The sequence below is a fragment of the Peromyscus eremicus genome, chromosome 2 (assembly GCF_949786415.1).
Source record: "Peromyscus eremicus chromosome 2, PerEre_H2_v1, whole genome shotgun sequence".
NCBI classification, from domain to species: domain Eukaryota; kingdom Metazoa; phylum Chordata; class Mammalia; order Rodentia; family Cricetidae; genus Peromyscus; species Peromyscus eremicus.
Genome location: NC_081417.1, coordinates 76,216,656 through 76,229,372, shown reverse-complemented (window position 1 = coordinate 76,229,372; position 12,717 = coordinate 76,216,656). Strand labels below are relative to the sequence as shown.

The 12,717-nt window shown below is 47.9% G+C and overlaps 1 protein-coding gene across 3 annotated transcripts in view; it reads left to right on the top strand.

The window, feature by feature from the left end:
* The window catches only part of Epb41l4b (erythrocyte membrane protein band 4.1 like 4B), a 149,356-nt gene that overhangs the window by 120,522 nt on the left and 16,117 nt on the right, over window positions 1-12,717 (top strand). For 2 of the 3 annotated variants that reach the window (XM_059254384.1, XM_059254382.1), the window contains exons 21-22: window positions 2,768-2,945; window positions 5,834-5,911. In XM_059254384.1, coding sequence (XP_059110367.1) covers window positions 2,768-2,945; window positions 5,834-5,911 — 256 coding nt within the window. Of the gene's footprint in view, window positions 1-2,758; window positions 2,946-5,833; window positions 5,912-12,717 lie in introns of all 3 variants that reach the window. The other variant, XM_059254383.1, reaches the window with a different exon arrangement.

Genomic DNA, 12,717 nt, shown 5'->3' with positions numbered 1-12,717 from the left:
ACCTGTGTGTGCATGCATTTAAAGGACAGAGGTTGATATGAGGAATCTACCTTATTCACTGAGGCAGAGTCTCTCAGTCAAACCCAAAGCTCACTGACATGGTTAGTCACTAACCAGTGTGCTCTGGGGCCCCCTGGCCATGCTTTTGGAGGCTGGAGTTACAGGCAGGCCACCAGACCCACCAAACATTTATGTGGGTTTCTAGGGATCCAAACTCTGGTCCTCAGGCTTGGACCACAAACACTTTAACACTGAGGCGTCTCTTTGGTCCCCCTTTCTGTCCGTCTCTGTTCTTTAGTTCCTTTCTTTTACAGTATTGGAGACCCAGCCAACACAAAGCGGGTGCTTACCACTGAGCTACATTTCTAGTCTGTTTTTCACGTTTTATTTTGAGAGAGGTCTCCCTGCATTGTCCAGGCTGACTTGGAACTTCTGGCCTCCCTGCCTCAGCCTCCTGAGTAGCTGGGATTACAGGTCTGCGACACCAGGCTGGCTCCCAATGTTTTTCCTTCATCTGTCTGTAAAGTGAGCTAATGCCCATCTCTAAGGGATTTTGTGAGGGGTCTGGCCAAAGGCTGTGCTTCTGAGAAAAATTGTAGGGATCCAGGATGCTAAGGGAAGTTGGGGTGCAGTGCCAGAGGCAGTCCCCAAACAGCCAGCAGAGATGTGCCATCAACTCCTTGTGGGAAGGCAAAGGGGCGCACTCAGGGGGTCTTAAGAGCAGCCACATGCCACCTCACAAGCCCTGATGGGAACTTAGGGGCATATAGCAGCAGTGTTTCTGGGAGAGCCAGAGTGGCTAGAACTCAGGTAATTAACAGCTCTAATGATCTCTGGGGAACAAATTAAACCATGAAAATCTTCCCCCCAGGACAAGGCTGGCAGGGCTTGCCTTCCCTTTCACATTTCAGAATTCAAAAATGTTATTACCACCCATTTGGGATAGGTAATCATTAAATAATGCCTAACTATAGGTGGCCTGGAAGGAAAGAAAATTTCACTTAATCACCAAATTGGCTGTTGTTTAGAAAAAAAGGAAAGAAAGAAAGAAAAAGAAAAGGAAAATCCTTTTTACCTTTGCATTACTGCACTTCGGGGGAGGGGGAGGGGGAGGGGGAGGGAAGGCGTTTCAAGGCAAAAATCAAAAATCTTCTCCACAAAAACTTGTTAAACTGTTTTGAAAGCCAGGTGTGGTGGCACATGACTGTACTCTCAGTGCTTGGGAGGCAGCAGTGGGAGGGTCAGGAGTTTGAGCTAGCCTGGGCTGCATTGGTAAAACAACAACAATATTTTATGAATTTATCATGAATTCCCTCAGAAACTGAAGTTGGGGACTTACTGGATTTTAAATATGTTTCTTTGGTATAAGGTCTAAGACAAAAGACTTTTTTTTTCAAATATAAGGGGGGCTGGGGAGATAGGTCAGTGGTTGAAAACACTTGCTGCTTTCTCAGAGGACCCCCATTCTTCAGGTGACTCACAACTGCCTGTCATTCCAGCTCCAGGGGATCTGATGCCCTCTTCTGGCCACTGAGGGTACCTGCACATACGTGGTGCACATACATACACAGAGAGAAATAAAAAATAAAAAAATAAACCTTCTTTTAGAAAGAAGAATTTGGAGCTTTTCCTATTTTAGGCACTCTGGGTTGACTTCCTACTATAAGAAATGAGCTATGTTTTTTTTTTTTAAATGGCTTTTTTATGTAAAAACAAATAGTGATTCTGCTTTTAGGGTTAAAGTGCTTTTATATAAGGTTAAAAAATATTCACCCACTCTTGTGTATCACTCACTGTATGACTAACTTTTTTAAAAAATTGGTAAAAACCTGGCTAGGCCGGTAGCTCAGTGATTTAGAGTACAGCTGTTCTTGCCGAGGCTTGAGTACCAGTGTCCAGATCATGTAGGTCTCCACTGCCTGTGGCTCCAGCTGTAGGGGAATCTGATACTTCTGGCCTCCATAGGCACACGCACACATCCACATGCATACACATAAATAAAAAAATCTTACAAATGAAAAGGGTTAGAGAGATGGTTCATGAGCTTGATTCCTGCTGCCTCGCAGAAGTGGAGCCTATAGTGCATACCCTCTGCATCTATTTGGACTTACTGTGACATGAGTGTCCAGCCAAGTGTCTACCAGCAAATACACAGCTAAGAAAATATGATATGGCCATGCAGTGGAGCATTTCTCAACATAAAAGGGAAAGGCATTTTGTTATATACCACAGTGTTGTTGGATTTTGAAAACATCACTTGCTTCCGTGAGGGCTCAGGAATAGACAAGCTCCTGGAGAGAGGGACAAGGTTGGGGACTGTATGGTGGGGTGGCTGCATAACTGTGAATGTAGGTCACGCCACAGAAGGGTTTGTATATAAGTGGTTAAAATGATAAACATCACGTTATGTGTGGTTTGCCGCAATCTCTCTCTCTCTCTCTCTCTCTCTCTCTCTCTCTCTCTCTCTCTCTCTCTCTCTCTCTCACACACACACACACACACACACAAACACACACACGCACACACACACGCACGCACGCACGCGCACGCACACACACACGCACGCACGCGCACGCACACACACACACACACACACACACACACACACACTAGCTTTTGGTCTTGGATCTTGTAAGCTTGCCGTTGAGTGGGCATCGATTTGGAGAGCCGTGTCCTCCCATTTTGGCCTCTTCTCCCCTCCCCGCGCCCCTCACAGGCTGTGTATTATTGTAATGAGCAGAGCTTCATGTGCTTTTAGTAACCGCAGTGATGAAGATGACCTCCCTCCAGACCTGGCTGAGGCAGTGGGAGCCACCACAGCCACAACCACAAACACCACGATGTCTGCCACTCAAGTCTCAGTGCCGCTGGCGTCCCCCAAAGTCCAGAAAGTCAGCTCTCCTCAGAAGTCAGAAGTCAAGAGCCCACTGTCCCCAGGGGCCAAGGTATGGGAAAGAGCCTGAGGCATAATACACACTTAGTAAATGGCACTCTGTTTGAGCACTTAAATTTTGCATAATCAGTTGCATGCATGCATGCATTAAAAAAAACAGTAAAACCAGACTGGTAATTTAACTCGGTTGGTAGAGTTAAAGCTACGTTATTTGATCCCTAGCACAGGTAGGCCAGGCACAGGGGCACACACCCATAATCCCAGTTCAGGGGGTGAAGGCGGGATCAGAAGTTTCAGGTCGTACTCCACTATATAGTGAGTTCGAGGCTACTGTGAGACCTGTCTTTAAAAAAGCAAAGCCAGTTTAAAATGATGAGATTAAGTTTGGTTCCAAGGCAAAAGAGTTGATAATTAAAAATAAAAGGAGCAGCTGGGCAGTGATGGTGAATGCCTTTTAATCCCAGCACTGGGGAGGCAGAGGCAGGTAGATCTCTGTGAGTTCCAGTCTATAATCGAGTTCCAGGACAGCCAGAACTGTTACACAAAGGAACCCTGTTTTAAAAAAACAATCCAACAAATTAATTAATTAATTATTATTATTATTATTATTATTATTATTATTATTATTTTGAGACAGGGTTTCTCTGTGTAGCTTTGGTGCCTGTCCTGGAACTCACTCTATAGACTAGGCTGGCCTCAAACTCACAGCGATACGCCTGCCTCTGCCTCCCGAGTACTGGGATTAAAGGCGTGCGCCACCACCGCCCGGCCCTAATTAATTAATTTTTAAAAGGAACAAAGTATATGACAAGCATTTATGAGAGACATTTTACGATGTAAAACTAAAGAGCATGCACTGTATTTTAGGGAATGTTTAGGAGATTCTTGGGGGTAGTGTTATTTTATATCACTCTGTGGCCCTGGGTGCCTTTAAAGCCAGGTATGGAGGCATACGTCTTTAGTCTCAGCACTTAGAAAGCAGAAGCAGGTGGGTGTCTATGAGTTCAAGGCCAGCCTGGTCTCCTGAGTTCCAGGACAGCCATCCAGGGCTACATAGTGAGACCCTGTCCTGCAAACAGACAAACAACAAACAAGTAAAATTCCCTCTTCAGGGCTGGTAAGAGAGCGCAGGAGTTAAAGGTGCTTGACTCCAAGTCTGGTGATCTGAATTGGGTCCCCAAGACCTACATGGTGTAAGGAAAGAGCTGACTCCCCAAAGTTGTCCCCTGACCTCCACACTCACACTGTGGCATATGTGCACGTGCATGTATGCACACATACAACAAATCAGTGTAACTTCAAAAGATAAAAAGTGTTTTAAACCATCTTAAAATATCATAAAAGTAAAGGGAAGAGTAGTGCCCCCCCCCCAGCCCCACTCTATAATGGACAATTTGGAGAAATAGAAAAACATAGATGTGTTCCCATCCCATGCCTTATATTTGGATAAGGTGTGTTCATTGTTTGAAAATGAGAAATACCACTCAGTTTGAAATTTCAGGAAGTTGCAAGTGTGAATGCTGGTGACAGAGGCCTTTCGTGAAATACTCTTTTGCTTTTCTCTGGCTGACTCTATCACCGGTCACTCTTCGGCCGTTGGTTCAAATACAATTGACTCTGTTACTGTCCCTGCTGAGCCAAAGATGGCTGTGGTCCATGCAACTTCCTGAGGAAAGATATATACAGGGAGCAGGTGCCCTGACGGCAAGATGGAAGCTCCAGTGGGTTCTAGCTCCCCCATTCACATGCCAGTAACAGCTCCCCAAAGGGCAATCTTTTTCAAAGCCCACATTCCTTGAGCCTTATCTTCCCCCACTCTTGAAAATGAGAAGCTCAGCACCAAAGCTCAGATCGGCACGGAGACCTCGCTGGGCCTCGTGATAGCCACTGGATCCCTGAGGCTTGTGCAGCTTCCAGGGTCACGATTCTTGGCGAGATCTAAACAGCGGTGTTCCAGGCCCATGCACTGTATGACGAGGTCCATCTTTCCCAAGGTCTTTTCTTCATGTGTTTAAAATAGACACCAGAGTGTGACTGTGTTGAGTAGTGCAGACTGGGGCTCTCTGGTGTTCTAGAGAATGAATCCTGGCATCTTTTTTGAATTTCGTTTTGCTTGAGGTAGAGTTTTGCCACATAGCTGGCTGGTCTGGTACTTACTCTGTGGCTCAGGATGGCCTTGAACCCATGGGAAGTTGTCTGCCCTAGCCTCCTAAGTGCCAGGATTATAGATGTGAGCCACCATACTGGCTTCACTGCCTGTAACCGGGACTCTTCTTACAGTTTGTCAAGTGGGAGACAGGTTCCTTTCGAGTATACCACAGCTGGTTAAAAACCAGGCTGCAGCATTCCAGTGTATGGAATGGGGAGCAACCACATCCTCCCAAAAGCTCCAGGGCTCCCTCTGCTGGCCATCTCTCTATTTTAGGAGCCTTATGTCAAATGGATGGGCTGTGAGTTGTGTTTTGCACTTCCTCAAAGGGCCTGGGATCTGCCTGTGCAGCTAGGACCCCAGAGCAGCACAAAGCATTTTCTTGAACACTCTTCAGAGGTTCCAGCGACCCTCCTCATGGTCCTCTCTATTATTCCCTGACTCTCCGTGAGGGATGGCTTCTTGTTCTATTTATGTATTCTGCAGACTCTTTGAAGCGGTTCCCCTAAAACCTAGTCAAGTAAAACCGACTCAAAGCACTGAAGGAAACTGGTTTGTAGCTTTAAAAAGGCCAGATCCCACAGTTTACCCTATTTCTATCCATCCAGATTTCAGGGGAAAGTTGGGATTCAGCCTGGCTATTTTGCACACTGCTGAGGGAAAGGCATGTTGTGGGGAGAAGTTGCACTCTGAGCAGCTCATTGTTAGGGAAGTGCAGTCCCCCCCCCTTTTGAGCCCCGTCATCTGCTCTGGGTATCACTAACCAGGGACATTTCTGCCTGCCTTTGCAGAGTCCCTCTGACCATGGAGGCACCTTCACCTTGGGGCCAGGCGACCTGCTGATGGACTTCACAGAAGCCACTCCTCTGGTAAACTTATTTTTCTAAAAGCAGAAAAGCCACAGACCATAGACGCGTCTGGCAGTGGGAGGATGGAGAGGTGGGCACTGCTGTTGGAGGGCTTCCACGTATTCTGGAAGCACTCGGGAAGGGTCAGACACCAGGGCCCCGTCAACTTCGGGGGCTCTTGATGGAGGGGTGCTCCTTCTCAGAGGGTGGCTGTCAGGGTCCTGCCTGTGCCTGTCCGCTGCTCCTCGAGTGTAATGGGGCTCCTCCATGCTTGGGTCTCAGCTTCCTGGCTTCCCAGGCTGTGCCCTGCATGCCCATCCATCTCTTGCTATTGCTTTTGGCAATCCATCTAGTCTGAAACACTGGCTCAAGGCTCTTCTCTGACTTTCCAGACCCGTTATGCCCCCTACCATCATCTCTCCTGTATACAAGTCTCCCGTTAGGGATAGTGGCCCTCGTGGGCCTCCTGTAGCTGAGAAGCCTTTTTTATAGGACAGAGCAGTAAAGGAGACAGGCAGGCAAGTTCTTACTCTAGTATCTGGCCACTCTCCACACACGCAATCATTTTGTGGGGTTTTTTTTTGTGGTGTTTTTTGTTTTTGTTTTTGTTTTTTGTTGTTGTTGTTGTTTTGAGAAAAGGTCTCATGTAGCCCAGGCTGACTTTGAACTTGCTATGTATCCAGGGATGCCCTTGAACTTCTGATCCTCCTACCTCTAATTCCTGAGTTCTGGGATACCAGGTGTCTTAGAGTTTCTACTGCTGTGAAGAGACACCATGACCATGGCAACTCTTATAAAGGAAAACATTTAATTGGGGTGGCTTGCTTAGAGTTCAGAGGTTCAATCCATTATCATCATGGTGGGAAGCAAGGCAGCATGCAGGCAGGCATGGTACTAGAAAAGGAGCTGAGAGTCTTACATCTTGGCTCACAGGCAACAGGAAGTGGTCTGAGACACTAGGTGTGGCTTGAGCATATATGAGACCTCAAAGCCCGCCTCCCCAGTAGCACACTTCCTCGAACAAGACTACACCTACTCCAATGAAACTATACCTCCTAAAAGTGCCATTCCCTTTGGGGGCCATTTTCTTTCAAACCACTACACCAGGTGTGCATCCCCATACCTGGTTTACGCAGTGCTGAGAAGTGAACCCAGGCTTTCCTGAACACTGTGCAAGCATCTGCTAGCTGAGCTGCATCTTCAGCTTTCTGCTCCCCCTTTAAGATTCTTGCCATTGGATAGTATCCTGTCTTCCCTAAAGCGGGGATGTCACGATATCTTTGTCTCAGAAGAGAAAGAGGAGGGGGGGGAATACACACACACACACACACACAGAGAGAGAGAGAGAGAGAGAGAGAGAGAGAGAGAGAGAGAGAGAGAGAGAGAGAGCCACATTGAGACTAGAGTGCAACACAAATGTGTTATTAGATAATACAGGCAAACTTGGAAATAACTTTTGGCTAGGCTCAGCCTGATATCTCAATAAAGTTGAGCATAAATCGTGGTCCACTTTGGGCTGGACATAAATCACCATTTGGGCTGTGAGGTAAAATATGAATTCAGTCAGAACCTATTTCCTGAGAGCTTTGTTCTTACTTACAGGATAGTTCCAGGTTAGAGGGCAGCTCAAGGGTGTCCAGGTTGATAAATGGCCAGGCACCATGTAAGAGCTGTGTAGAAGATGCTCAGGGAGAGGCCAGGAGGAAGAGTCATCAACTTGCAGAGAAAAGACTCTTCAGGAGGCTTTCAGGAGAGTCTGGGTAGACACAGTGCTTGTCATTTCTATAGCCATCTTTTTGTGCCTAGCAAGTTGGACCAGTCTAAAAGCAGCTGAGAGCTGCCAGGGAAGGCCCTGCTCTGGGGACCATCACAACTGAGCGTATGTCATGGTTACTCATGGTCTTCTTGTTAGATAAGTTGTCAAGACCAAAGTACCCTTTTCCCCTTCCCTTCCAACAGAGTTATCCCAGCTCGTGACCTTTCAGCATGACCTCATCAGCCTTTTGCACAGATGCAGAGACTGAGTCCCGGAATAGGCAAATCACACAGGACCACATGGGATCTGGAACCTTGGTATCTGGCCCCTCCTCCTCTGCTCTATGCATTGGCTTGGAAACAATCTGGCCTCCTCTTCGGGGAATTGGCCACTTTGAAAAGAAGTGATTTCCAGGATGAGGAAGAGAAGGAGGGCATGGAGGAAAGTCAGAAAGCAACATGCCTTGGTCAGGAGCTGCCAGATACATGCCAGCTGAAGCCTCTTGTCCAGGAGGGCCTTGTGGGAGATGGAATCCCTGGCAGCCACCTGAGAACATCCAGGCCAGCTGGAGGGTAGCTAGCCATAGAGATCTGGGACCTCTTAGGGTGCATCCTGAGAACCTATGAAGGAGAATGGAGGAGACAGCGAAGTTCTGAGGACCATGTGAAAGGAACTATGCATAGCAGGAATTAGGAGCCAGGGAAAGCTATGCCTCTGAGTTGGACTGATGGGCAACCTCCAAGCTGTTCAGTTATGCTGCAGTAGACACCATATGCGTTGGTGTAAGCTGCCGTCCCCTGTCTGGGGCCACTGGATTTTACAGTATGAAGAGGAGTTTGTTTGAAAACTAAAATAATCTCACCCAAGCATAGTAACACACATCTGTAATCAGTGTGAAACCCTGACTTTAAAAATAAAAGGCCTTTGCTATTCTATATCAAAAGCCAGCATGAAGAAAGTATTAATTTACTAAAGGGCCTGGTGGATCTAAGAACTATGGTCAATTTATTGACCATAATTAAGAACTATGGTTAAAATACATCATGACTTCTTACAAAAGTAATAGGATTCCTCTCGAAAACTTGTGTTCGGTCATATAGATTTAATTACTTGTAGAATCAAAAGACCTTGGCTTGGATATTGCAGGCTGGGGTTAGGAAGGAAACAGCATATGGTAGGGACTCCTAGAGATGTGCCAAGTGACTGTCCCCCTTCAGGGACGGTCACCCATCCGCTTTGGGGATGCTTCTCTACATCTCTGGACAACTCTGACTCAGCTGTGAAACGGGGTCCAGGATGCTGCACTGTATATGCAGCTGAGGTCCTTGGGCTGCACTGAGGCTGCCCCCCGCGAGGTTCACAGTGACTGTGTTCTCAGGATGCCTTGAGGTCCAAGTGCGCATGCACAGGTTCTGCAGAGGATGTGTCTGGGAGCATTCCTTGGCACCATAGGCTCTGACCTTTCCTCGTTCCAAATGAGTCCTGTTTCCGTGAGTGGCAAAGAGTGAGAGGGAAGGAAGACATGGCAGTCTGCCTCTTCTGTCGTCGGGTCCCTTTCACATCTCCTGTAGAGCAGCAGCATCTCTCTCACTTTGCCGTTGGACAGCTCAGGAAAGAGTGGACTCAGCACTCGGGACTGGGAAACCTGCTCTCAGGGACCACACTATCAGTTTGTGTCCCCTTTGGTGTCCTAGACTTGAGGTTGGGGTGCAGCCGTGAAAGCGAAGCTCCATGCCTGGCTTGTATCCAGCCTGTCAGTGTGCGTGGAGCTTCGGGGCCACTTCATCCTGTTTCTTCCCCTACAGACATAGAAACCAAGGCTCAGGCAGGGATGTGCACTTGTTCAAACTCACACAGCAGGTTGGCATCAGGCCTAAGACTAGAACCCAAGCCTTATGGCAGGTGACTTGAGTCAGGATGTGTCTCTTTTGTCCCCCTAAGCAGTCCTTGAAGCTTGCCAGGTCCACTGGCCTCAACATTACCTCCAGAGCCTAGGCTTGGAGGAAGCTCCAGGATGCTCGAAGCCTCAACTCAAGTTGGGTCCTGCAGTTCCCTTTTGAGGCATGAGAACGGAGGAGGTTGTGTCTGCAGTCTAAGAGACTCAGCCTGGATGAGGTGTGGTCTATTGGCCGCCAGACCTGTACTCTTGGCCCATGGCCACTCTCTGGATCTTCCCTTCAAAAGAAGAAGGTTGCACTTTACCAGACAAGAATGTTAAAATTCTTCTGACATCACACAGCAGGAGACCTCTCTCCTATAGTCACCTCCAGGCTCACAGCCTCTGTCCAGTTTCCTCTCTCCTCCTGATTGAGATGTCTTCAGTACCCTGTAATCCTCAGGCCAGCACTAGAAGGGAACTGGAAAGGGAAGAATAGGACCAGATGTTCTGGCATTCATTCAGGAATGTTCTACCAAGATTCTATGAGAACTAATATCATATTATGACTCTCCATCTTGGCCCAGTATCTGTGAGGTGGAGCATTTCAAAGTATCCAGGTCCAGAAAAAGAAAAAAAAAGAAAGAAAGAAAGAAAGAGAATAAGAGTAAGAAGAGTCAAAAGGGGACTCGAGGCACACAGAGCCCTGCCTCGTATTGGGTCAGCCAGTCAGCCTCCCTCCTGCTGGTAACAGACATAAACATCTGTCTCTCTCTGTTCTTGACTCCCCCCCACCCTGTGGAGCTCGCCCCTCCCTGAGCTCTGTGTCTTCTAAACTACTCAGCCACAAGGCTACAAAGAGAGCCAGTTCGTCCTGGGACATGGCATGGTAGTGAAGTGTGTACCTGACTGGGAGACATGGGTCTGGACTGAGCAAGGCCACGTGGGACATGGGATCAGGCCCTGGTCTGGCGTCAGGACTGGGTTTCCAGTTGGGTCAACCACTTAGTATTTGTTTTGAACTCCATTCTTCCAGGTGGGTTGACACTAAATCTGAAGTCTAGGTGTCCTCTATTTACCCGTGGCTTCTTCGTTGTCCCCCAGGGTTCAGGAGGGGTGTAGAAAAGTCTGGTCAGTGCACTGTGTTATCATTCATAGATACATCTGAGATACTCTCTGCATCTCTAGTGGGGCTTCTGGGGGGAATCACTGTTTTCACTTCCTGGCCATCATTCTGTCCTGGGATCTACTGCCTCCTAGCTCTACCTGACCAGGGACTCTGTTCTTCCTTGCTCTTTAGTTTCTGTTCCCAGCTTAGGCCCTAAGAGAGGGGACTAGCTCACCGTGGCCTCATTACTCAGTATTCTAGCTTGTCTTCCCATCTCTGTCGGAACGACTTTCTCTTCTCTACTCAGACTAGCAATGTTCTTTCCTGAGCCTATGAAAAAGAATCCCCCCCCCCCGTCCCGCCACCAACATTATTATTTATTGATGCCAAGAATCTTTCTATTCTCCCAAAGGGTCACATTTTAAAACTCAAAAGCTAATTATCTATACAAAAAAAAAAAGTGGTATAATAAATGCAGTAACGCCCCAAACAAGAAGGGAAGAGCCAGGAGAAAAAGCAGAATGGCATCCGAAGTATCTTGTTAGATGTGTTGTTGATACTTTGTTTCCTGCCCATTGACTAAGAGTCAAGGTTGTGGGTTTACTAGGAGATCAGGAACGTTCATTCGTTTACATCTACTCAGGTGACTATTTAGGAAGGTCAAAAGTATTGGAGCAATTACCATAAGAGTCCAGCACAGGACAAAGTCTTAAATCATTCCTAATCATCATCAGTCCAAATTCTGACCATTAGGTGATAGGATATTTTTTGGTTATTTGTGGCAGATTTTATTTCCTTCACTAAACATATGTTAAGTTCCTGTTGCTATCAGCAGGAGTAGGGGCCCAGGGGCTTATGTGTGGAGGTGTACGTGGAGAGTCCCTGGTGTGGCTGGTTCTAAATGGAGCATGGACACCCTGGGGTCTTGACGCCAGCCAGGCTCCTACAAGCATCATTTTGTAATTTCTTAAGCAGGTAGGATCTCTCCTGAGGACCGAAGAGAACAGGAGGAGGATTTTAAGTAGGCTGGTAAACTTTAACTGCAGGCGACTAATTTGGATTCACTTAGCTCTGAAGAAAGGCCTTAGAAACAATCAACAAAGAAGGGGTGGAACCTGGGATTCCGACTTGGACCGAAACAGTCTCTGCATCTCCCAAATGTGAATGGGAAGCAGGTCTGTTGGAGAGGTTACGGCTGTGAAAGCCCCTGGCAGCTTCTCAGCTCTGCGGTTGTCAGAGGACAGAATCGGACGGATTTAGAGAGGGAAGGCGGCCTGTAATTTCCTTGATCATTCTTTTTAGTGAAAGCTACCCAGAGGCTGTATTTTAATCCTCACTGTGGGATGCTGCCAAGTTTCCTGAGCTAAACGATGCATGTATTTGTTCTCTGGAGTGAGTGGTCCCTCCCTGAAGCCCACACTAACCCTTCAGCAGTCCTATCTTCCTAACACTGAACATCTTCTGTTTGCCATCCTCATCCTCACCCAAACAAGCTTTGTACCTTTGCTGGGCACATGGCACTCCTCAGAGACCTCCCCCACGGGGGGGTGGGGGAACTGGCATCTCAAAAGTGTGGCACTTTCTCCACAATGCTTGGTATGTCTTCCAGCTGAGCAGCAGGACGCCCCCACTTCCAGTAAGGAGATGCCTAAACCTGGACTCACGGATGAGGAAAGTGGGAGGTTCTGTCTGAGTTCTGAACGCAGATGGCAGAGAGCCAGGAGTATGAGACCCTGAACTCTGTGCTGCTTAGGGGGTGCAGCTCTCTCTTGGCATCCTCTGCTGGACACTCACTCCCCTGCACACCTTAGACAGTACCCTTCCTTGGCTGGGGGTGGTCCGGCACTGGGTGTGGCAGCAAATGCTCTCAAGTGTGTGGCCAGCCCACATATTGCTTCCATTCTGCCATTGCTAACTCGTGGTGCTGTTCGTGCCTTGGCCTGGGCAATGCTTCCGAACCCTGGCAATGCTGGGGGTGGGGGCGGGGGGCTGCTCCCAGTCCTATGCTCCCGGCACAAGGAGATAGTTTGGCTCTGCCATCCCTGGGAAGGGGTTTGGTTTGTCTTTCTGCTCATGGATTGGAGAAG